The sequence below is a fragment of the Humulus lupulus genome, chromosome 1, assembly GCF_963169125.1.
Source record: "Humulus lupulus chromosome 1, drHumLupu1.1, whole genome shotgun sequence".
Classification (NCBI taxonomy): domain Eukaryota; kingdom Viridiplantae; phylum Streptophyta; class Magnoliopsida; order Rosales; family Cannabaceae; genus Humulus; species Humulus lupulus.
In genome coordinates this window covers 102,782,775-102,809,541 of record NC_084793.1, presented here as the reverse complement: position 1 = coordinate 102,809,541, position 26,767 = coordinate 102,782,775, and the positions used below count along the sequence as shown (strand labels likewise).

General features: G+C 35.0%; 1 protein-coding gene across 11 annotated transcripts in view; it reads right to left on the bottom strand.

Annotated features, from left to right (window-relative positions):
- The window catches only part of LOC133796511 (DNA repair protein REV1), a 60,286-nt gene extending 36,870 nt beyond the window's left edge, over window positions 1-23,416 (bottom strand). For 2 of the 11 annotated variants that reach the window (XR_009875471.1, XR_009875475.1), the window contains exons 1-23: window positions 23,033-23,415; window positions 22,413-22,557; window positions 21,712-21,827; window positions 21,546-21,622; window positions 20,751-21,226; window positions 20,255-20,395; window positions 19,817-19,949; window positions 19,633-19,721; window positions 19,407-19,457; window positions 11,303-11,506; window positions 10,913-11,032; window positions 10,722-10,814; window positions 10,354-10,413; window positions 10,200-10,286; window positions 9,939-10,022; window positions 9,747-9,819; window positions 8,116-8,184; window positions 7,811-7,903; window positions 7,445-7,693; window positions 7,279-7,352; window positions 5,900-6,474; window positions 5,231-5,291; window positions 4,170-4,317 (exon numbers count right to left, since the gene is read on the bottom strand). Coding sequence is in view for 2 of the 11 variants with exons in the window: in XM_062234093.1 (XP_062090077.1) it covers window positions 4,267-4,317; window positions 5,231-5,291; window positions 5,900-6,474; window positions 7,279-7,352; window positions 7,445-7,693; window positions 7,811-7,903; window positions 8,116-8,184; window positions 9,747-9,819; window positions 9,939-10,022; window positions 10,200-10,286; window positions 10,354-10,413; window positions 10,722-10,814; window positions 10,913-11,032; window positions 11,303-11,506; window positions 19,407-19,457; window positions 19,633-19,721; window positions 19,817-19,949; window positions 20,255-20,395; window positions 20,751-21,226; window positions 21,546-21,622; window positions 21,712-21,827; window positions 22,413-22,557; window positions 23,033-23,271 (3,360 nt within the window). In the remaining 9 variants the exon portion in view is untranslated. Of the gene's footprint in view, window positions 1-1,554; window positions 2,148-3,626; window positions 3,795-4,169; window positions 4,318-5,059; window positions 5,187-5,230; window positions 5,315-5,899; window positions 6,475-7,278; window positions 7,353-7,444; window positions 7,694-7,810; window positions 7,904-8,115; window positions 8,185-9,746; window positions 9,820-9,938; window positions 10,023-10,199; window positions 10,287-10,353; window positions 10,414-10,721; window positions 10,815-10,912; window positions 11,033-11,302; window positions 11,507-19,406; window positions 19,458-19,632; window positions 19,722-19,816; window positions 19,950-20,254; window positions 20,396-20,750; window positions 21,227-21,545; window positions 21,623-21,711; window positions 21,828-22,412; window positions 22,558-23,032 lie in introns of those variants that run through there. The other 9 variants (XR_009875478.1, XM_062234093.1, XR_009875481.1 and 6 more) reach the window with 8 other exon arrangements.
- Window positions 23,417-26,767: the final 3,351 nt, after the last annotated feature.

Below are 26,767 nucleotides of genomic sequence, written 5' to 3'. Positions count from 1 at the left end.
AGAGTGCACTTGAGAAAAAACAAATATGGAGACTTGAAGATCTTCCCAAGGGTGCTCCAATAGTCGGCTGCAAGTGGGTTTTTACACCCAAATTCAATGGAGATGGAACTCTAGAAAGACGCAAAGCTCGATTGGTGGCCAAGGGGTTTACACAAACCTATGGTATTGATTGCACCGAGATTTTTGCTTCATAGCTAAACTTAACACTGTTTCAATTTTGTTGTCTATTGCAGCTAATTTAGACTGTCCTCTAAGATAGTTCAATGTGAAGAATGCTTTTTTGAATAGGAGATTGGAAGAAGAGGTGTATATGCTTCCACCACCAGGTTTTGAACACAAATTTGGAACTAAAGTTTGTAGATTGGAAAAAAGCACTTTATGGGTTGAAACAATTATCACGAGCTTGGTTCGAGAGGTTCACTCAAGTAGTGAAGAAACAAGGCTACACTCAAGCGCAATTAGATCATACTTTGTTCACTCGTTACTCAAACAATGGAAAGATTGCAGTCCTTATTGTCTATGTAGATGATATCCTTCTCACCGGAGACAATCTAGAAGAACTAGAGGCAATGAAAAATAAGCTCTCTAGAGAATTTGAAATCAAAGATCCAGGAGAGATGAAGTATTTTTTGGAAGAAGGGGTGATTTGTATCCCGTTTGTAAAGTCCGAAGATCAAACTGCTGATATCTTAACAAAAGGCTTGTTTAAACCAACGTTTGATTTTCTTGTAAACAAGTTGGGTATTTTTTATATCTATATGCCAACTTGAGGGGGAGTGTGAATTAAATTGTGTAAAGTTGGGTTAGTATAATCGGTCTTAGGTTGTTACCCTAAGTCTAGGAACTAAGTGTTAGTATTGTTAGACAGATCCTATTTTTATGGCTTTTATTTTTCTGAGTTGTTAAACCCTTAGTAATATTTATATGCCTATTCAGCTCTTAATGAAAGGTAAGAAAAATATTAATTCTCCAAAATTACACATAACAACCCAATCTCCTTGTTTGGAGCTCCATGGCTTTGTTGTGTTCGAAAATATGATAGGAGTTTTCAACATCTTGATACATCTTCCATACTGCCTTCCATACATCCTTGGCAGCAAGAAAGAACATATGGGGTTTTGCTATGGCTGGTTCCATTAAATTTATAAGCCAAGCCATGACTAACAAATTTTTTGATCACCATATCAATGATTGTTGGGTCTCCCATTGCCGGTTTTCGTGACTCTCCGGTTAGTTGGTTAAGCTTTCCTCTGCCATATGGCATGCTTCACGAATTGAGCCCATTCAAAGTAGTTATGACCATTCAATTTGTCATTCATCAACTGGAAAGAGAATGAGCCAAATGTATCGGTGGCATAATTGTGAGGAATTTTCATTTTGTCAATGGTGAGGTTGGAACGCAGACTGGATCGTTTCAAAAGTGGCGAAGCCACTAGTCAAACTGAAATCGTCACCTGTATTTACCCCTGGTGCCGAAGCGAGGGGTTAGTTTTCTGCCCAGTCATAGCTCGTCTATATTCCATGGCTCACCTATATTCTCTGATACCATGTAAATAAATGGCCATGGAATATTGTTTTATTTTACTCATGAAAAACAGATGTATAAATAGCACATTACAACCCTAACTTTCCTTAAATCTCCTTAAATCAAGGAGAATTACAACCTCAAAAAAAAAAGAGAATTACAACCAAAAAGGAAACTGAAATCTTGAGTAATTAAATTAAAATTACACTTAATTGATTCCTAATTGATCCTAATTATTCTGACATCTCTCCTTGTTCTCCTCTTACATCCTTGGGGGCTGACTACTTAATTCTTTTTATCTTTTTTCTAGGGCAACAAAGATGTTTAGGTGAGCACAAAAGGATAGTATGACACTTTCCTCAACACCTCTTCAGCTTGTCTTACTGTTGGGCTTACTAACTCCTCAAAACATGTGTTTCATTAAGCTGCTGATTTCTTCCAGTTGTCACAGAGATGAAATGTGTCTCATCAAGCTGCTGATTTCTTCCAGTTGTCACAGAGATGACATGTGTCTCATTAAGCTGCTGATTTCTTCCAGTTGTCACAGAGATGCTACAACATTCGCAGGAATCCAACATATTCATCGCCTCTTTTTCAATTCTTATATATATATTCTTTGACCCTGTGATAACAATCAGAACCTTAAGTCAACTTTTAGCATTTCCATTACCAATTTAACCAAAAATAATATTCTTCAATTCAAAAGTTCACCCAAGACTAACATTTGCTTAAACTACTCAAAAGAATGCACAACACATTCAAAACATTAGTTATTACTCTTAAAACACACTATCTTCAGCTAGGGAACCCACAGAATTAACTCTAATTTCTAGAGTTATCACAATGAATTCCAAGGATCACATCAGCACTTCCCAACTCCAAAGACAAGAAATTCTCTTGAATTTCATTATCTTGAATTCTCAAAACCGTACCATTATAAGTGCCTTTATTCCTCACCATCAATCCATTTCCCATGGGAATTTCACATTCTCTCATTGCACATATCGTAAGACTCAATTTCTTCACAAACTCTAAAGAGATAAAATTGTGAGTAGCCCCACAATCTACAAGCACCATTACCAGCTGATCCTTAATCATTCCCTGTACCTTAATCGTTTGAAGATTGGACAATCCTACCAAGTTAAAGACAACTCTACGGGTTCATTAGATGTTTCAACACCCTCTTCTCTCCCTTCTATCATGCTTGTGTACTCATCTCCCACCGGTTCAAACAGTTGTAATTTCCCTCTATCTCTTCTTTCAATCCATTAACAAATACATTCTCAAGGACTTCATCAAAAATATTATTCAAAGGTATTGCATACACCTTAAATTGTCTTTTATACTCAGCCACCACAGAACCTTTTTGCTTAAGAGTGACCAGCTTTTGCAATGTGTTCCCGTCCTTCAATAGTGGAAATCGCTGCAACATTAGCACCTTCAACCCTGACCAACTTCAACTCAAACTCCTATGATGCAGTCAATGAAACCAAGAAAGTGCATCACCTTTAGAACATATTACAGCAGCCTCCAATTTCTCAACACTTGTAAGTTGATCTAGTGTGAAATATCTATCACCATTAAAATCCAAAAATTTGGAAATGACCCTTTAAACACACATTAAACCCTGGCAAATCCAGCCACCACCACTTGGTGTTTAACATGAACGCCTCTCAGCCCACCACGTTGATTGTCGTTGTCGTTGCCCAATCCTACACAGGCGCCCCCATCAACATTGCTACTAAAGACCCCATTTTAAGCGAACAAGTAACACCCTTGCCTTGAGCCAACGTCATGCCACATTCTTCACCGTTCACCACTGTCACTCTGATTTGTCTTGTCGTTGCACCTTCTATTGGAGCCACCACCAAGTTCTTGACCGGTTGAATCAAGCAGTGGCCCTTCGAGCTTCTCTAAACTCTTGTTGCATTTCTTGAATTGGTTTCAAGAATTTTTCCAAATCTGGTCATTATCTTGAAATGCCTTCCCATCAAATAAGGTCTCGTTTTGGTACTATTGTCCATCACAAATTTGGGATAATTTACATTAGAGAATTGAGCTTGAACAAAGTTCCTACCATTCAAAGAACTGTTCAACTCACATCTATTATTAGTAATCGTTGCTTTTGTTGTTAGAATTTTCGCTTCCTGTCGACAACTAGTCAAGTTTCAATCTCACAACAGCCACCATTTTTTATAAATCTGACAGACTTTTCTTTGTTGTCTTTTTCAGTTGCCTCACATTTTCTTCAAATTTTTGTGCTTTAATCCTGTTTGCCATAGCCATTGTCAGAATCCAGCTCTGAATACCAAATCAAATGACCCCAAAAGAAGATACAAATAAAGAAAATGTGTTTCTGCAAATTTCTTAATGTATTTCGGGGTGAGAAACCATACACATGCTGCTTCTCTTATAACCAAAAGATACAAAGAACCCAACCACTAAAAAAATTAATTAAAGCCTTGATCATGAAAACTAGGGAACCCAAACAACAAGTAACTAGATCTAGAAAACTCAAACAAATCTAGGAAACCAACACAATTACCGGTAATTAAATAAGAGTTGTAACACCTAATTTAGTAAGAAATCTCTTAAAACATTTGACCATTAACTTGAGGTTAAAAAAAAACATCAAGAAACTTACCTCAAAGGGACTAACAACCCAGCCTTAGGATGTTAGAGTTTCATTATAAAATACCTTTCCAACTCCACTTGGGATGTTGATGCATCACATTCAAGCACTAACCAAAGGGTAAGTGCAAGTTTCCTCCATAGCTTTCACTAACAGATGCCTAACGAATTATTGAAGAAAGAAAATTGAAAACAAAGTGAGTGCAATAAAAAGCAAAAAGAAAGGTAAACATAATGTAATCTACTTCTTAATACACCTAAAACATTTAAAATTGAAGGTGGCCTGATCTCCTACAGATGCAAATGTGGACTTAGGCCAAGGCCCATCTTGCTATGGTGCCAAGATGGATCAGCCCTGGTTTGACACTGTAGTAGGGCTGACTGGACCGGCCTTGCCCGCACATATAATGCGAGATGGGATAGGCCTTTAGGCATGTAAAGAGGTAGAATGGCCTCAGTAATATGTTAAATTATCATTGCTACGAAGAATACAACAAGTGTGGTAGAAATCACAAGGAACAACATTGAATCAAAAACATGAAGTTCACCCTAATGGTACAATCTGAACCATGACAATTTGCAGAGAAAGATGATTGACATAAGAAAAATATTCAGTACAGCCATTATATTTTTGCAAAGAGAGTTTTAGGAGAACAAAGAAACTAGTGTGAAATAAGAAATGAAAAGTAGAAAAATATCTATTGATACCCAAATCTAACCGTTGAAAGAGTTCTTTCAAAGAATTTTGACTATTTGAACGATGAATCGAACTATTCAAAAATGCATATTTGAATATTATAGCTACCACGGACAAACCCATCGTGGCAGACCCACGAGCCAACACTTTTTGGCTCAGCATCCTTGCCGATGTGTGGGATAGGTTAGGTCAACTTTTCTACTTACATGAGTTAGCCCGCCACAGACCACGTAATTAATGGGTAGTGTCAGGTCGTTCTAACCAGCTACCCAGCATGGGCTCACGAGAACAGGCCAGACCACCAGGCCAAACATCACAAAGATGCATCTCTACCTACACATATTATAAAAAAGAACCAATGCTATTTATCAACTTACCTGAAGATATGGAAAGACAGAGTCATAAACATGTAAGAGAAACTTTGACTTCAACATGAACCTGGAGACATTAATAATATAGATCTGTGAGGGAAAAAAAGTAAATTATTCATGAGTGAGGTAATACATGACCACGCTGAAATAAGGTAAAACATGACCGCTTCTAAAGCCAGTAGCATGAAAGTAACCCTCAATACACTAATGGTTGATGAGAAATCCCTACCAAATATTTATTGGAACTTGAATAATATACAAAAAAAAAAAAAGTGGACAAGCCAAAGCTTCTTTTCTCCTTGAGCAATCCAAAACACAAACTAATATATATAAATATCTATATATGTACGGGAGTCTATTTAACAGGTACGTTTTCTTTTAACTTATCAGTGGGGACTAACAATTTGTATGGAAAGCTGAATTCAATATTTTTTGGTATTAATGATATGTCAGTAAATGTGACAGTAGATTAATATAAAAGGTTCAAAATTGATTTTCCTACAGATGGGAAAGAAAACCTCTAGTGGTTGTAAGAACATATAACAGTGGACGAAAAAAAAAACATACTGAACTGAAATGCAATATATTCAAATGAAAAATTAACTTAAAAACCTGTCAATACAAACAAATGGCTCTATCCTGCAGGTTGATATTTAATTAGCAATCCATTTGTACCTTTGTATCAGACGGAAACAAATATAGATCTCTTCAATATCCATCTCAATCTTTAATTTGACATACTGCTTGACAACCTCCGAAAATTTGTGTAAAGCTTCATCCCAACCTTCATACCCAGGAGCATCTATAATATGCTGAAATTCCAAAGTAGTACATCGTAGAATTGAAGATAAATTTCGACTTGATCCTGACTTGTAATACATCTCCGCAAGTATATTCAATATTACACAATTGTTCTCGCTGAATTCATCAACCCACTTGGGAGGACTTCCGACCCAGAGGTCATTGTTTGACATAGAATCAGTTGACTCAAGATTATTTTCAGCCTCGTTGATATTTAATGAATTTAGTGGATATGGATGTTCTGAATAAGGGCTCAAGGAAGAATTTAAAGGAAGTCCTTGTAACCTGTGTGCAGGAAGCGGCTCAAGTATATCAACTCTCAGTTCTTGAGGCAATTGTCGTAACACCGATGTATCTACTTGACTCAAAGATGAAGGCATTATATCAGCATTCTCAAGATCTGGCCTGGGAAAATTATGCAATCCTCCCACAGAAGGCATTGGTTGTGGCTGTTTTTTTTTTTTTTTGAAAAGAAACAACTTTGTATTAAAAATTAATGAAATACAAAGTTTGGGAAATCATACGAGATCTCCCAGAAAGTATCTTTAAATGAAAGCAACATTAGACCAGAATGTAAGCATTCTATTCTAATACAAGAAACTCTCCCATTCTCTACTGAGATCTAGGAAAGACAATCCTACAAAACTTTTAGGTTTATATAGCCAAGTTGCAACCCATGCATGCAAAAACATAGGATCACTTCCAGACAGCAATATTTTGTGGCAAAATTTTCTGGTGTACAGACATATAAGCATTCAAAATTACAAACAAGGAGCATAAATAATGGCCTACATTGACATTTTCTTTTCACATTCCCAATGACACTCGCTGACCCCTAACATGTTAAACCCCCTGACACACCCTCCTAAATGGGGTAACACTACCATCCTCTGCTTCTATAAGAGGCTTCAATAATAACAAAAACTATCAAGAAGCTGTGGGAATATTATAGGAAAGTCTTGGTTAAGGAATTTAATTTTTTTCTGATATGGTGCTATTCTGTTACCTGATTTTGTACGATTTATTTTAATTTATTTCTTTTATAAAATTAGGTCAGATTTTAAATCTATCTTATTTTCTATAAAAGCTCTTGTATTCTTTCTTTAATATATATACAAGAGAAGGGACAAAATAAAAATTATTCATATTTTTTTTCTTTTTCTGTGTTCAATTTCTGCTTAGGATCTGACTACGCCACAACCTAGATACGTAAGCCAAATCAAGGAAGAAAGAATCAAAGTGGAAAAGTTTACCTCATCTTTACTTGATAATTTGTCTTTATGCACCAGATTGTGAAGGGGAAGCCGTTCTCCCTCATTCACTTTTCCTGAATAAACATGAGAACAAAAACATGAAGCATTCACAATTGAAAAAGGCAAATGATAACCAAGAAAATTTGAGCTTCTGCAAGGCTGGTACCTTTGCCTTTGCTGTTACTTTTAGCAACAAAATCAACTAACTTCCCTCCATAAATTTCATTTAGCTCTGAAAAAATATCTGGAGGAAGATTCCCTACAACTCCAAAATCAAGATGAGAAAAAGGTGGAGGTGCTGAATTTGAGTTAAAGCTAGATTCCCCATTAGAGGGATTGCTATCCACTGAATTCGTAACAAGGGTCTCTTCATATAACTGTCCGCAAATTCCATCAGATCTCAGTACCTCACAATCTGTAACATGGGCATCATTCAGTTAATTGATCAAGAACAAAATGTCTTTGTACCTATACTGCCTATAATATACATATAGGTAAGGAATGATAAAATCAGAAGAAAAATCTCACATACCTACTAATGTCTTCTTGCCTGGTACATAATCACATTTCTCTGAACTTACCGAGGAAGATTTCAACCATGATTTCAAAGAGTTTTTCTCAGACCCTTTAAAACAATAAAAATAATGCCCAGTTTGGTCATCAGAGAGAAATTAATCACTACCAATAAGTCTCAAAAAACACAATACTGTTTTTGTCTAACTAAAAGCCAAAAGCACAACAACAAATTTTTTGTCCAAAATGACTAAGTTCATATGATGTTGTAACCATACTGAGCATAGCTATGGTAACACCACCAATTACGATTCAGCAACGTACCTTGCCTAAATGAATCTGCATTCTCAAGCTTGGAAACTTGCAAGCCAATACCCCTAATCTCCTTAACATCTGGGTATAAAATAATGAACAGATCAATGTAAGGTGTGAAAGCAAACAAACTAAAAGGTAGAAAACTATCTCTTTCCATGACACCATTGGCACTACAATTAAAAAATACGGTATTATCATTTCTTTTCACACTTTTTTTCCTTAGGAAATTATAAATTTTTGCTTTTGAGCAAAAGCATAAATAATAATAATCCATTTTGCATTCCTAATAAAAAAAGACAAAAAAAAACGCAGTAATAACTAGTGCCCATATCTACATGGAAGATCAGTCTACATAATTATTTTGCTTCTTTGACACTATGAATCCGGAAGGCACGAACACGGCACGAAAAAAGATGTGCATGGTCTAGGCACAACACAATGTTGTAAGAGGCACGCTACAGTACAACAAGACAAACCCAAAAGCACAGCAAGGAAGCACGAACAACTAGCCCGAAAGCAAGCAAGGTAAAAAATCCACATTAAACATGATAATTTGACATTAATAATGATAATAAATATTTATTTGTAAATAAGTTATAATGATAATAGAAGTATGATATAACTTTGAGTATTTATAGTCCTATAATTAAAACTGTAAATTATAAAATTAAAACCATATAGATTTATTTATTTTTAAGATTTGAGTTACAAATTTGAATGTATATAGGTAGTTATTCAAGCTCTAAAAATTAATAATTATAAACATCTTCAATATGAATTTATGTAAAAAAAATTGTTGAAAATCATATAAAAATAACCAAATATATAATTTAAACAAAAATGTGCATTTAACTTGGGTTCATTTGATATGGGGAGTTCAAAATTGTCTCATTAATGAGAATATTAAGTAGAAGAATATGATGTCCGAAAACTTAACTAATTTTGATTTTACATGGAAAATTATATTAGACTCTTGGGAATTGAACTACATTCTTTAGTTGGAAAAATTAATTTAAAAATTTCAATAAAAAGAAAAACAGTTTAATATTTAATTTTAAAAATAATTATACATAAAAAGAAAATCAAATAATATAATTAATTGTCAAAATATATATTTTTTTCATTAATAGATATAAAATCTCATTATATTTATTGATTAATTAAATATATTACGTCAAATATTTAAATTTAATTATATGTGGTCCTACATTATTGTGATTGAGGAGAATGTTTGAAACCCACTCATTTGAAAGGATTTCAGATTACCCTATCATAAAGTAAGCTAATTCCCACTAGATTAACTTTTCAAGGCTTAAAAAAAGATAAAACTCATACCAAACATAGGATTATCAAAGGCTTATCAAACATAGGACTATGGGCTTGGAAATGGGTCAATATTTGAGCCCTAAAGCACGAAAATAGACTGACATGTGAAAAATGGTGCAAGCCCGTTAAGAGCACAGCACGTCCCAAATGGATCTTGTTGGGCCTGCATTTTCAAAATGTGGGCCCACATGGCCCAGCCCACATTGTTAGTCAAACAGGCCATTTTTAGCCTAGGTTGACCAACATTTACAGCTCTGGTGCTCTAATTACCCATAACTTTAACAATGCACCTCATGTTGTAGCTAAAATATTACCTATGTTGAACAGCCCAAATAGCTGCTTTGTTATTCTCTTAAGCACCTCCACATCATCAGTAGCAACAGGAACCTATATAAGCCCCTACAGATGTTAGATTTCAGTCTAAACATAAAAATAAAGAAACCAGAATTATGTGCATACACTGCAACACACTTATTTGCATATTTTGTGTAAGGAAAACATTTTACCGTAAGGGAATGGCTCAAATTTTCACAATCTCCACAACCCAAATACTTTGCAGGCTCTTCTGCATCTTTTCGCCTCTTTTTAATCTGATATAGCAAATCACAAATACCATACCCCTGTCAGTTTATCGTCACACCATAAACAGAGAAATAACAAATCTCTCGTAAATTTAAAGAGCATAAGTCCTCCTATTAAACATCTTTATTGCATCCAGTGATTAATGATTAGAATGACTAAGAAGAAATTTGAGAAAAAGCACATACTTTAAGGATAAATGAGCGGCCCTGCACTCCACATCCTTGCAAGCGCAATGAGACCTCCTTGCAAAGGCTTGAAAGGAAGTTTTGACTCTAGAAAAATGAGTGTCAAAAATTTTCAACACAAAAAACTTAAAAGTGATATAGTAAGTAAACTAACATCTTTTGGATCTTTAAATCTCACACCCCAATTCACTTCGGCTCCTATGGACTTGCTTTCCTGCATATTGCAAATTGTGTTTAGCAAAGATAAAACATATTAGACATATCAAAAGATTGAAGCTAAATTGATAATCAGCTGTTCTCCTAGGTATTGTTTGAAAACAGAATGACACTGCTTTGATAAACATGCAGTTAAGAAATCCTAACTCCTTTCTTTCAACTTGTCCATTTCTCAGTTATGTGAAAAGCAACAAAATGAAAGGACGGCCACAATAAGACTTGGAGAACTGTACAACAAATTTAGGAGGCAAACCAGATATTTTTATGCATATATATTTAGTCAGTTGAAATCATGTTTATTCCAACCTGAATCATCCCAACAAGTCTAGTATCTATTCCCCTACTATAGTTCCATAACATCTCCCCTGTTTTTGCTCCAAAGTCCTTTCGAAGACATTCCTGAGGATGTAGAAGCCCAAGCAGTAAATCATTTATTACTAATCATAGAATAATCTCAAATAGTGCAGCAGACCTCTTGAAAACCATCTAGAAAATACCTTAGAGATTAAACATAACTGTGCACAGGTATGAACGTTTCGCTTTTTCAACTTCTCTTGTAGGACATGTCCTATTCCTGGAAGTTCCTTAATTGGTAGTTGACGCAAGTAATCATCCACCTAAATACAAAAACTTTATCATGAAGGTATTTACATAATATTCTGCAAAATACTAATCATTAGAAATAACATTTATTAAATACAGATTAAAAAAAATACAGCAACCACTACCAACTACAAGATGATGAAATGAGAAAATAAAATGTGTGACAAAGCTGTCATCCTTACTGTATCATGACATAAATTACATTTGTGACATAGAGACTACAGCATAGTTGAACCACTGGTTAATCAGGCCATTCAAGTCATATATCAAGATATATTGAGTACCTTCTCTGGAGGAATATAACACTGGCCATCTGGCTTAGCATTTCTGGTGGCCAGGCGAGACAAAAGCATATTCCCAGCTATGCCAGCACTTGCAGTGCATCCGGTTGTCTCAAAAATTTCCTTTCTTATAGTTGAAGCTAAAATCTCAGGATCTTTACCTTCTGAGTCTGTAACATCTAAGAATGCTTCATCACAGCTGACAGCCTACATTTAGAATTAACTGTTATATTAAATGTAGACAGATATGATAAGGAAATCAAAATTGGAATAAAATCAAATCAGAATGATTTGATTATAGCTGTAGTGGTATATGTAGAGTTTTATGTACTTTCCTTGTTTATATGATTTAGTTGATTTGGAAATTATTTTATTTATTCTGTACAACCCTATAAATGTATACTATTCTTCTCATAATAAAATTTCTTCATAGTTTTTTTAGATGGTAACAGAGCCAGAGTAGTTCAGCATTGGACTTTTTTTTTCAATCTTCTTCTTTCTGCCCTTTTCTCAACAAACAAAAAAACACTGTTCACGGTGGTACTGTTCACAATTTTTTTTTCTCCTTTTCCGGCTAGCAACTTCTTCCTGTCAATATCTGGCAGTTTTCCAACTCCTCTTTCTCAAAAATTCAATCTCAAACTCAATCTACCAGTGATGGTAATACTTCGACCAATACAGCTCCACCGTCATTCAGCAAAGAACAAGTTGAGCACTTATACAAACTCCTCAATCAGTCCTATTTGGGTTATGCTTTGCCCTCTATGCCCAATTTAAGTTCATGTGGTGTTGCTCACTTTGGTAATTGCTATTCTACTTTATCTTCCTTAGTAGCTCAGGTACCATGATAATTGATTCCGGTGCATCCAACAGTATGACTAGTTATCATCATTTATTGGATTCATACACTCCATGTCCTACTAAATCTAATGTTTGAATTGTCAATGGTTCATTATCTATTGTTGCAGGCATAGGCACCGTTAGATTATCTACTGGTCTTCTCCTTAAATTGGTTGTCATTGACGTGTAATTTGATTTCTATTAGCAAACTTACGTTTGATAATCACTGTGTTGCTAAATTTGTGTCCAATTCTTGTCAATTTCAGAAACTATCGTCGAGGAGGGTGATTGGCAATGCTAACATTCATGATGGACTTTATTTCTTTCAGAGTCCACATTCATCGAGACACCAACCTCTTATGTTTAGTTCTGCTTCTGTTTCTGTTTCCAATAATAGCAAAATAATGTTGCGGCGTTATAGACTTGGTCACCCAAGTTTTTCTTATTTAAAACATTGTTTCCCTCGTTATTTACTAATAAAAGTTCTGTTTCTTAACGCTGTGATATCTGTCAACTTGCAAAGCACACTCAAAAAAAATTTCCTCCAAAATCCTATACTTCGACGACTACATTCTCCCTAATCCATAGTGACATATGGGGACCCTCCAAAGTTAACACTTCTCAAGGTAAATATTGGTTCATAACATTTATTAATGATCACACACGTATCACTTGAGTTTATCTTCTTAAACACAAAATTGAGACCCTTCAAGTCTTTCAAAATTTTCATCATATGATTCAAACCCAATTTCAGACCAGCATTCGTAAGTTACGTACGGATAATGACAAGGAATATTTTAATTCCACTTTAGGACCATACCTTATACAGAGTAGAATTATCCATCAAAGTTCGTATGTTGATACTAGGGCTGCACATCGGGCGGGTTTTGTGGGTTTCGGGCTTGAAAAGTGTGTACCGAACCCGCCCGAATAAATTTTGGATTTTCTTTATTTTCGGGTTTCGAGTTATATCGGGTCGGGTGTGGTCGAGTAATGGATTTTATATCTGCCTTTGGGTTTGGGTCTATTGTGGGCTTTGTTGACAGATTTTCAAAAATACCATTTTTTGTCAATTTTTTTTTTACCATTGTTTTACCCAAAAATTTGATAGTTTCTACAAGCCTAGATCCTTAGTAGAGCACGAGCCAACATTTACTTCCAGCTGTACTGTCACTAATGATCGTCGAACCTTGCTGCCTACGAAGAAAGAGAGAGGGGAAAGGTGGACGACTGAAATAAAAGCTTACCTTCATGCAAAGACGGTAGAGGTTTTGGCCTTGGAACAGGAGAGGGGATGAAAGTTTCTGTCAAGAAGCCTCTGAAAAAAGAACAAAAAAGTTTCAGAGAAGAGAAAGTGGAGAAGACGGAGGATGACTAGCGAGAGTTTAGAGAGACAAAAGAAAGAAGGAAAAAAAAATTGGGGCATGATCTTTTGACGGCATGTACGTAAACAAAGAGAGAGAAAGTGAGAAAAAAAAATATTAAAATATTAGTAATTAATGTTTTTTTGGCTTTATGCTTTCAAAATGTATTAAAAAAAAAAGAAAATGAAAAATTGAAAAGTAAAGTCAAAAGTCTTAAATGATGATAGATAAGTTTTTATGTTTTTCAAAATATATTAAAAAATTAAAAAAGTAAAAACTAGTGTCAGTGTTATATCACATAAGAGAAAGTATATCGTTTTTATGTATGTAGTTAAGATATTATAGATAAAATATTATTTTTAAATATTTTTCAAAGTTCGAATTTTTAAGTTCAAATTTCGGGTTACGCCCGAACCTGAGATTACAACAAAACACAAACCCGAACACATGTCGGATCAGATCAGTTTTAACCTGAATTCAACAAGTTTTTAAAAAAAGCGGGTTTTTCGAGCTCGAATCAGTCGGTTGCTCAGATTTCGGGTTTTTCAAGTCAAATGTTCACCCCTAGTTGATACCCCTCAACAGAATGGTGTCGCTGAAAGAAAGAATCGCCATCTGTTGGAGGTAGCCCATGCCCTCATGTTTACCATGAATATTCCAAAGTATCTTTGAGGAGATGCTATCTTAATAGCCACATACCTTATTAATCGTCTACCAAGTCGTCCCCTTCACTTTCTAACACCATACTCAATACTTCACCAATCTTATCCCCACGTTTCCACTAATACTCTTTTTGTCAAAACCTTTGGTTGTGTCGCTTTTGTTCATATCCATGCTCATAATCGCAGCAAACTTGACCCTAGGGCTATTAAGTCAATTTTTATTGGTTATTCTCCAACTCAAAAAGGTTATCGGTGCTATTGTCCTCTCACCAAAAAGACATGTCTCATGCGATGTTAGTTTTTTTAAGATACTCTATATTATCCGCCCCCTCGCTTTAGGGGGAGCATCCTTCTCTAGAGCATGAAGCTCAATGGTTGTAGGACACCCTAGAGTTAGAGTTACCGCTGAATCAACCTACTCCAACTCCTCTGTCTTGTCCTAATATTTCAGTTGTCCTTGTTTCTACTTCTCTTCCCAATGATTCATTCGTTCTTGTTTCTACTCCAGTTCCATCTGATCTTGCTCTAGACAACCAACATGAACCAGTCATAGAAACAAGGACAAGTCTTCCTGAATTGAATCAACAACAAGAGCTACGTGTCTACACTAGAAGAAATGCCTCTCAAAGAAATAACCAAGTTGTGAATCCTCACCACAGTCAAGAGCCCGATCCGGTGATGGAACTTCTATCCTCAAATGTGTCAAGTAACCATTACTCAAATTCTGAATCTGATCTAGATGTCCCTATTGCATTGAGAAAAGGGACTAGGTCTTGTACCCAACAACCTATCTCCAAGTTTATTTCTTATTCTAATTTGTCATCTTCATTCAAAGCTTTCACCTCCAGTTTGTCAAGTGTTCTTATTTCCAGGAATATTGAAGAAGCTCTTGATGAAAGCTCTTAAACAAAATTACACTTGGAGCCTAGTGGAACTACCACACGATAAAAGTATTGTAGGGTGCAAATGGGTGTTCATTATCAAATATAAATCCAATGGCTCTATCGAGCGATACAAAGCACGTTTAGTGGCCAAGAGATTTACACAGACCTATGGAATTGACTATACTGAAACCTTTGCTCCAGTTGCCAAGCTCAACACCATCAGAGTCTTACTCTCACTAGCAACAAACTTAGATTGGGAATTACATCAGCTTGATGTAAAAAATGCATTTTTAAATGGTGATCTTGAAGAGGAGGTCTACATGAGTTAACCCCTAGGTTTTGAGGAAACTCTCAATAAGAATACTGTCTGCAGACTCAACAAGTCACTTTGTGGCTTTAAGCACTCTCCTTGAGCTTGGTTTGATCATTTTTCAAAAGTGGTCAAGAATCTTGGGTACATTCAAGGACAAACTAATCATACTCTGTTTGTTAAGCACTCTGAGAAAGGAAAAGTAACCATCTTAATAGTTTATGTCGATGATATTATTATTACTGGTGATGATATCGAAGAAATGTATCTGATCAAGAAAATGATGACAAGGGAATTTGAGGTTAAGGACCTGGGTGCATTAAAGTATTTTCTAGGTATGGAGTTTGCAAAGAGCAAAAATGGTATTTCTGTTTCTAAGAGAAAATACACTCTCGACCTCTTGAAAGAAATAGGTATGCTACGAAGCAAGCCTAGTAAAACTCTTATTGAACTTAGGAACAAAACAAAAATGTTCGAAGAAGATCTAGTTGACAAAAGGAAGATACTGGCAGTTGGTTGGCAAGCTTATCTATCTTTCACACACTATCTTTCAAGGACATCTTAATGTTGTCTATAGAATTTTGAGATACTTGAAGCAAACACCAGGGAAAGGACTATATTTAAAAAATACGAATGAACAAAAGGTAGTAGTGCTCACAGACGCCAATTGGGCTGGTTCAATCGATGACAGAAAGTCCACCTCTAGTTACTGTACTCTTCTATAGGGTAACTTGGTAACTTTGTGAACCAAGTGTTGGTCCTCTGATTTTAGCATTTCAATCTCCTTCGACAATTGCTGAAAATCAGATCAAACTTCCGTGAGTCCCGTCTGAAACTCAGCTTCGACAACTTCAAACTTCTCATCCCAAAGCTCAACTTGAGAATCCATCTTCTTTGGCTCCATGTAGACCGAAAACTCTGATACAACTTTGATAAGTTAACCCTGCATAAATAGTGAAAACAGCCAGAAAATAGGAAAGAAAATGATTGCCTCTGTATTGATATCTAGGATTTCGAGAGCCTAGTTCTCTCCCCGAAGGGTTACACCCACCAATTACTCGACAGACTACAAAAAGGCTCACATCCTTGGTTATATTCTAATAACCATGCTACTACCGTGTACCTCACCCACAGACCATACAAACCCACATAACAACCTTATTAACCTCCCCAACTAATTATCCCCTAAAGTAGCCTTACCAATACCTCTCCTACCCCTCCTAGTGTATACATAAGTCAATGGTGGTCTATCAAATACCCTAAGAATAAACATTTGAATGCCCTTGGATCAAATTTATTTTGGTTTGGTTGTTTATTATGGACAAAAACATTACAACCAAATACCTTGGGTGGGAGAATGGAGAGAAGACGAGTGTTAGGGTAAGAGTGGAGAAGAACTTGACAAGGTGTTTGAAAACCTAGAACCCGAGCTGGCATTCTATTAATGAGGTAGGCTACGGTAAGAAAAGCTTCCCCCAAAAGAATTTTGGAACATTTGTTGTGAACATGAGTGATCTCGCAATGTCTAAAAGATGTCTATTTTTCCTCTCAACTATCCCATTTTGTTGAGGTGTATCAACACATGAACTTTGATAAATAATACCCTCTTTTAATAAAAACGAACCAAGTGCTGAAATAATCTTTTGCATTATCAGTTTTCAGAATTTGGATTTTGACATGAAATTGGGTTTGAATCATATGATGAAAATTTATAAAAATTTGGCTTACTTCAGATTTTTCTTTCATAAAAATATCCAAGAAAGCCTAGTATGATCATCATCAAATGAAACAAACTATCTAGAACCTATAATATTTTTTATTTTAGACGGCCCCAAACATCACTGTGTATCATTGAAAAAAATGAGTTGACTTATAAGGCACCATAGGATAAGAAGTGTCGAATGTGTTTTAAAAACTAACATATTTCACACTGGAACAACTTGGAATTTTTATTAAACAAAAGAGGGAAAAAATTTACTGAGGTACATAAAATTTGAATGACCTAAGCGATAGTGCCACAACATAACATTACTATCTTTATTGGAAATTGAAACAGAAACAAAATAGGATTTTTTGTCACAAACTGTTGTGCGAGGTTGTCTTTCAGGATGATTCACAACCTTGAGAATGTAGAGACCTGAACACATTTCAGCATTACCAATCGTCTTCCCCAAATCCAAATCCTAAAAAACACAACCATTTTGAGAGAAATTAGCAACGTAATTCTTATTCCGAGTGAGTTTACTAATAGATAACAAATTACAGTCCAAATTAGGAACTAAAAGAACATATTCCAGAATAATATCTTGAGAAATCATAACGGAGCCTATGCCAACCACTTTTGAGAGAGAGCCATCAGCAAACGAACTGTAATGTTTCTAATACAAGGTTTGTAATTTTGAAATATTGTAGCATCTCCGGTCATGTGATCTGAAGCTCTGTAGTCCACAATCTATTGATTTATTTTTTCTTTTCTCACCTTTAGAGCAGTAAGAAAATAACCTTTTGGAGCCAAAGAACCGAATCTAATTACATTGTTGGAAGATGATGCACCTTGGTTAGGTTGATTGATCATTTTCTTGAGTAATTCAAGTTGTTCCTTGCTAAATAAACTTGGTTCAAGTTTAGCCTCCTTTTCTTCAACAAAAGCTTGATGTCCACGACTCTCTCTTGGCTTCCAAGCAGCAGGCCTGCCATTAATTTTCCAACAGGTTTCCTTTGTGTGACTTGGTCGTTTGCAGTGATTGCGCCAAGGCCTTCCTCCTGGTTATTATTGGAAGAGAAGTGTTGACCACGAGCAGCAAGAGCCGAACTCTCAGGTTGAGGCTGAGTTGTTTTGGGACCTAACATGACTTTCTTGCAACTTTCTTCTCAACGAACTTCAGAAGCCACCTCTCTCATGTTTGAGAGAGGTTTGGTTGCTAAGATCTTGTCACGCACCTCATCGCGGTCTTTATTTAGCCCCAATAAAAATTTGTAAATACGTTTCTTTGCCAAAATCTGTTTGTATTTGACTGCACAACCACTGCAGTCCCAGTCATGTTTCTCAAAAAAGTCTAACCTCTGCCAATACCGATTGAGGAGACTATAATACTGAGTGACAAAAAGGTCTCCTTGGCGTAGATCCAGAATTATGCCTTCCATCTCAAAAACATCTGTAGTATCTTCCTTGTCTGAATACATCTCCTTTGCTGATTCCCATATTTCTTGAGCAGTTTCATGGAGCATGAAATCTTCTCCAACCTCATTAGTCATGGGATTGATTAACCATGACAAAACCATGTTTTCAGCCTTCCATCTTTTAAATGTTGAATGCTCCTTTGCTGGTTGGATAGCAGTCCCTGTGAGCTAGTCATCTTTGCCACAGCCACTTACAAACATCATGACTGAATGTGACCATCAAATATAGTTGTGCCTATTAAGTTTGTGTCCTGTAATAGGCAAAAGAGAACCCTCTGAAATACCATGGTTATTTGAGTCAGAAGTCCCATGGTTGTTGACAGAAATCTCACGACTGCTTGTAGTTTCAGAGGTAACATCTGTAGCTTCCTTGTTGGTGGCTATACCATATTTTGTCATGGCTAAATTAAAGAAAATGCTCTGATACCATGTGGATAAACAGAGCTTGAAGAGAGAAGCTTGAAATTCTTCTCTTTTTTTTATATATCTTTTTACTGTACGTTCATACTCCTATTATATAAAGATATATACAAACCCTAGGATCAATGCTATAAATGTGATCCCATAAACCTAGCAATTACAATAACAGAAAACATAAATAAATAAAATACAACTAAATCATATTTGGGTAACAAATACCCAATCATCTTATTATAGAAATAAATCTGACAGTTGTAAATACAACTGTAAACTAGTATTTCCACAGTATTTATTTCATTTATTCTGTACAGCCCTATAAATGTATACTATTCTTCTCATAATAAAATAAGAGAATTATTTTCTTCATAGGTTGTTTAGATTAAAAAAGAACACTAATAAAAAGTAACATATGAACTGCATGTAGAGGATGTGTTTCCAGAAGCAGACCTGTACTTTCTTGCAATGCTTGTGCAATATGTTATAGAACTGATCAGCAACCTGCAGATATTATCAACATATAAAATAATGAAAATAATTTACAAATGAATGAATCATATCAAATACTGGCCATGGCAAAAAAAAAAGCACTCCTACATAAATCAGATTTGTTAATGATAACCATGAGAATAATTTCGAAGGTAGTGTAGTATGATAGAGTTAAATGAATAGCCACCTCTTCATATGCTTCAAAATTATAGGGACAAATGACTAAGTGAGGACAAAGAGCCTTGGCATCTCTAACAAACATTCCAGCTCTTACTCCTGAAAAGTACAAGTAAAATTTTGATTATATCAAATGTGGTCCAGAATATATTGCACAAGTAACTTTATCTGAGATAACTTGGTAAAAACCCTACCATAAACACGAGCAGGATAATTGGCAGACGAAATTTCAGCAGTTCCTTTGGGACTGTCCGAATGGGATACAGCCACAGGCTTATCCTTCAAATTATGATCATTCCTGATGACAACTGAGACAAAAAAGCAGTCCTGCAACATCAAATAATGATTATTATACTCCTCAAATACCCAAATTGCCTTGGCAGCTTTTAATATTTGGATTTCCAAAATTGCTTCAAACCCAAATAACCTAGCCACTATGGTGTTTTATACAATTTATTTTATGTTTGATCATGAACATCTTGTTCAACTTGTTAACATGATGAACTATGAATAAATAGCAAGGCAAAAATAATCAGACAAATTTTCAGAACAGTAAGTACAACGAAGTCATTATCCCCACCCTCATAATTAAAAAGAATATAAAAATGAATATGGTTCAACGTTAATAGTACCATGTCAATGTGGATAATAGCTGTCCTGAGCAAATCAGCTGAAGAAGGATTTGAATTGGTATTCTTGATCCATTTAGACTGGCAAGGAAAACGCTTACGGTACCTGTTTCTCCAGGTTCCTATAAAGTGCAGCCTCGAACTCTGCAGAAAACAAAGTTCAGACAGGTAAATGTGTGAGGCAGAAGCTACATGAACATTATACTTGGAGATCCAACATAATTATTTTTTTATTGGTATATGTCTAAGAACTTCTGGATTCCAGATAATCCAGCAACATCAGAATTTACATAGTACTCCGTACCTAATGCAGCTATGCAGCAACTAGAGAGAGAGAGATTAATAAATCTAAGCTACGCATGTAGGTTCGTGAGGCACAGCATTCTATAAATTACCTTTTCTAGCAGAGGTCCAAGAGGTAATATAGCTTTTTAAACAAAAGAGAGGGGGGTTGAGGCTAATAATCAGCAGACATTGTTTGAAACAAGCTGATCAGTACCTTGAAATAATTTTCCACAAAATTTGGATCAGTGAGAGTTGAATGACACCCATAAGACCCAATAGCTGGTGAGTTTGGTGAAGCCTCTAAGCAGTAATTGTTGAGTGAGGCAGAGGGCTGAGAAGGACCCCCTTGAACAGAATCTTTCACACTGCTATCATCTTCTGCATCAAGGTTGTATGTATGTGCTATTTTCATTTCCAAAGACTTTTCACTTCCAATAGTTGGTTTCTCGATTAGTGTTTGAATCTTTTGATGTGCAGTATCATCAGACTCTCCTCCATTTTGGTTTATGTATTCAGTTTCTTCACCAACTTCAGATAAATAATCCTCCTCCGTTAGTAGACTTCCTCTATTAGATGTAAGCTCATTGTCATAATTAACAAGACAAGAATCCTCGACAGAGAGTTTAGTAGCAAAGAAAGCTGACAACCTTGGCTGGTTGTCAGCAAGCTGGACCAGTTGGTAAGGGACCCCTGGAATCATAAAAATGAATTACCTAGTGTAATAACAAATAACAGAGAGAGGGAGCAACTCAAAGCTCTCAAGCACAACAGAATAATCTGGACTTGTACATGAGAAGTTCCTACCCTTAAGTATCTCTACAAAAAAAAAATACATACTTCAAATTAAGCCACCTTATGTTGCTCCATCCAACCCCTAGATCATGATTACTACGTAATATCTTAAAAGCAATTCTAATTTGTTGATATTAAAGCTAAATGGAGCAAAACTGATCATGTCAAAATGAATCTAAATTAGAAGTTATTAAGAAAAATGAAATAATGGGCCTACAACTCAAGAGTTTGCTAGCTGCAACAGAATCTACAACCCAAGTGGGTTTCACCACCGGAAGCCCTCCACTGAAAGACCTGATGGAATCACAAAATAAAAGATCAGATATATATAAGGTGTATAGTTCATATATTTCGAGGTTTGAAGAACATGTAGATAGATATACCTCAGGTTTTTTAGTTTACTGCTGGGAAGATTACTACATATAATATGGGTGACACGACGCCTTGAAAAGTAGTTCTCATATCTTCCACCATTCTTCAACATGTATCCCCGCAGTTCCTGAAATGTTAATTTTACAATTACAAGGAGATAGAACCACATTTAACAAATTTATCATAGGAAATCAAGAGAGGGGGGAAGCTGAAGCTTCAATAAATCCAATTCAATATTTTAATCCTGCCATAACATCCCCTTCTCACTAAAAGGATGAAGAAAAAAACATAGAAATATGATAATAGTGATAAGCTAGGGGAGACTCGGGTGGCCATGGCTCCCCTAGCTTTCTTTATCTATATCTTTAGTACAATGTATTTTTGAAAAAATAAAATGGTGACAAATATGTAAAAAAATGTATATTGGCCCCTCTAAAATTTTAAAAAAATATATACATTTATATATTTTGTATATTTATTAGTATAATTTTTATTAAAAACATTGGCCTCTCCGGTGATAAGAACAACAAAAATTACAATAAATCACTTAAATTAGTCCAATAGCACACGGTGAATCAATTTAAATTACGAAATAAATGATGTTAAGATCTAAATGTTTTTTAAAATCAAACCACTCCCTATTCTTCTTTCTATTATCACTTCTCAGCATTTTAGAGAGAAGAATGGAAATGTAAGCAGAAAGTAATCAAACCTGACTGGAGGGAACGGTAAAACCATCAACAAAGATAGAAACTCCTCTAAATATTGATTGCTCAGAACTGGAGCTACTGTTCAAAGAATTTGAAGCCACTCCATTGAACTGATTATGGAGTTTCTTATTCTTTTCTACCATATAGCTGCATCAGATTTTATTATTAGGCATTCACCAATACCAATCAAATTCCAGTACAATGCATAAAATAAATAAATACATATTTAAAAAATAAACATAAACTAAAATTTAAAATCCCCACAAAAAAAAATAAATAAATAAAATTATCGCCACCAAAATTTATGAGAAACACATGATTTTCAAATCGATTAATTATTTTGTTTTATGTCCCAGAAAACCCTCAAACTCACAAAAATGCAAATTGTTTCCAACAATCTATCTATAGGAAGCAGAGCACTCGCACATTTCTATGTGCCATGAGAAATTGAACCAAGACCACTAGACAGAGTAATTTTTAAAATCATTTCCCGTTTTGGGATCATGAACGTTCAATCCATGGCCAAACAATTTTTCGAATTGACTCCAGTTCTAGAATAAGGAATATTAATGAATCATAACACAAAAATATAAGAATAAGAAGAAAACAGAAGAGAAATGACCTGCCGAAATCGGAGAAGGGGGATTTACGGAATGAAGAGCGAGAGGAAGAGAGAGAACTGGAGCCCCAAGCAGCACCTAGGGTTTTCTGGTTCGTCTCTTTCTTCTGCTTCTTACTGTTACTGGAGAGATCGGAACAGGAGGGATTCAGACTTCGCTTAGACTTTTGGCCGGAAGAGCCCGCCGAGCGAACCGAGTCTAAACTCATTGTTAGAGTGTTGATGAAGGTTTGTCTTGTCATTCAAATGAAGCGGCAAATATGAATATCCTAACTATATACTGTATCCCATATTCATTTGGGTGACGCCAACGAAGGTGGGCAAAAGTAACATAGTGGTAATGCTAATAGGAATGAACTGGTAATAGGAATCAAAATTTTTGTTTCGTTTAGTTGAAACATTGGAATCAGTAATTAAGTATGGAATTTAAGAGAATGGAATGAAATTTATATTATTTTGACTAAAATATTTTTACTCACCTTTATAAATTATGTTTTAATCAAATTATCATTATCTTTTAACATTAATTTTATTATATACCAAATTATTTTTACTCTAAATCAATTTTTTTATTAAATTACCTTTATATATAAAAATATTTTACAAAAAATATACAATAAAATATCATTAATACTTAAAATATTATAAATTATAATTCTATTTTAAATCTTAGTAAGATATATATATAAATCAATTTTAATAGTTTGTAATTGATATTATATTTTAAATAATATAAATTTTTATTTTATATTTTTAAAAATATATATATTATATACACATAATTTGAGCATATAATACTTGTATATATATACTATTGTACCCCTAAAAACACAAGTTTAACTATCTTGCTCAGGGTGCAGCAGGCACGTAATAAATAAAATAGATTTATTGAATAAGATGTTCACATAATGAGATACGAGGTATACAGAGTTGGTTGCCATGGAAAAGGTAACCTGCATGGAGATGGAACTCTTTGAAAACACCACCATCGCGACATTGCAACCAAATAGCATGGATTTCATGGTCATCTTGATACAAAGAAGGGAAGTCATCAAAGCTCAATATTTCAGTGTTCAAAGTAGTCAAAAGATGAGACTGCCGACTAAGAGCATCAATAGCTTTATTATGGTGACCAAATTGATGTTTGAACACATACATGAATTTTTGCAAAAAAAGGACCCAATGAGCATGCATCCCGCTCAAATTCCGCTGGGAACTAAGATATTGGAGGGCTTGATGATCACAATGAAGGACAAATTCTTGGTGTAGCAGGTATGGTTCCTAATGATGCAAAGCACGAACTATGGCAAACAACTCTTGTTCATAGACAGACCATTTTTGGCGTACATCGTTCAATTTCTCGTTGAAAAATTCCATTAGGCAACCATCTTGTGACAAAACAGCGCCAATACCGGTCATGGAAGCATTAGTTTCGACCTCAAAATGCTTGTCAAAGTTGGGAAGGGCAAGGACAGGTGCATGACAAAGTTTATGCTTGATAAGTCAAAAACACTCTTCTTGTTAGGCTCCCCAATGAAATTTGCCACCCTTTAAGCAATCTGTCAATGGTGCCATAAGCGAACTAAAATTACAAATGAAGCGACGATAAAAGGTTGCTAAACTATAAAAACTTCGTAGCTCAGTAATTGATTTAGGTGTGGGCTAGTCTTGGATAACTTCAATCTTGTGCATACCAACATGAATACCATTGTCACTAATGACAAACCCAATAAAAAGCAATTGAGAGACAAGAAACTCACACTTCTTCAGATTCAAATAGAGTTTATTGTCCTGTAAAACCTGGAAAATCTGAGCCATATGTTCTTCCTGACACTTGCTAAAGATGAGTATATCGTCGAAGTAAACAACAACAAAGGGGCCAATAAAGGTTTTAAAACTTCATTCAATAAGCGCATGAAAGTACTTGGGGTGTTACTCAAACCAAATGGCATTATAAGCCATTCATAAAGTCCTTCAGGCGTTTTAAAGGTTGTTTTCCATTCATCGTCAGGCCGAATACAGATTTGGTGGTAGCCGCTACGAAGATCCATGTAGCGCACCAAATTTTTTTTTTATTATTAGTTTTGTGTTTTGTTTTGTTTAATTGTTAAGTATGATGAATTATTTTTTTTATTGTTTGAAGTGCTTGGTAGAAATTGTGTGAATTTAATTGTTAATTATTTTATTTATTTTATTAATTTAATTTGTGAATAAAATGAGTTTTTGATTGAATATACCAAGGTACATGGTAAGTAGGGATGCACCTTAGTGATTGTGTGTGTGCATGTACATGGTTGTATGGTGTGCATGCAATAGATTTTCTGCATATTTTTTTTATTATTTCCTTTTATTAGATTTATTTTATTTAATTAGAAAAAAAAAATAAAGAAAGAGGAAATAGAGAGGTGGACGGCAAGAGTGGGAAAGGGGAAAGGGGAAGATTTTTATTCCCATTTATTTTTTCAATCAAATAGCTTAAATTGGAAGACTATAGCTATTTTGGGTAAGGGAATTGTGACATTTCTCTAATTATCTATTCTTTTTATTATAATTGATTTTAGGCTTAATTAGGAGAAATGGTTCGGGAAACTTACCCATCCCCATTAGGACTAGTTATTACTAGGTTAGATTAAAAGGAAGGAAAGAAAAGAAAAGAGAGCATTTTGCTCTTGGTGGCTGCCAGATTCTAGAGAGAGAGAATGAGAGAGTGAGCGTGAGCTAGAGAGAGAAGGATAAGAAGAAAGAAAGAAAAAGGGGAAGAGATTTCGAACCTAGGTGAGTGTCTTGATTCTTGGTGGTTTAATCCTCTCTTCTACATTCTCATCTTCTTAATTTAGTTTTCATGTTAATGTTTATGTCTTTCTTTTGTGGATTTCGAAACCTAGGGGTTGATTGAATGTGGTGACCATTTTGGGTTTTGGTTTCTATCAAGGAGGTAGTTGATCTCTAAACCTTGTTTTTAATTCTGTTGTTATATTGAAAGGATCTTGAGGTTTTGATGTCTATTTGAATCCTTGTTATGTGTTGATTTGGGTTGTTCTTGAGATACTTGAATATGATGCATGGTGATTTTATGATTATGATTACTTTGTTATTTAAGGAAGATGTATGATTAAGTTTGACAAGGGTTTTGGTTTTGATCTACTAAAATATGATGATTGTTGGTGTTTTATGTTTATGTTCATGTAGGTTTCGGCCAAGGCATATGTAAAGATTTCATGTTGGGTTTTGTTTATGTTTCTCTTGGTGTTCTATGAACTTGTTCATTGTTTTGAAAATAGGAACATGTTAGGGTCTCTTATCTCTTTGCATGTTAGTTTTAATCCTTTTTCTATCTTGTGATAAATTGTGACATTAGGAGCATGCTAGGAATCTCTTGGGTTTTGGAAAACAATAAGGAATGAAAGTATGTTGTGGGTTTCGGCCTAGGGTTTTCTTGTAGCATGCCTTATGTATGTTGATATTGAGATTTGCCTATGATTTAAATATCTAGATGGTGTTAGGGTTTCTATCTTAGGGTGAAAATATGTTAATAGGTGCATGCTAGGGTTTGTGTTTGGATTTGTGTTGATTGAGCATGTAGGTTATAAGTATGAGTTTTGAGAAGCATGATGTAAAGATGAATTTCATGATTAAATATGCTTGTTGGTTTTGTGTATAGTTGGTGGATAAAATTGGTGAAATAATGATTTGCATGCATAAGTGATGTTCCAAATAATATGTTGATTTTATGTAAAT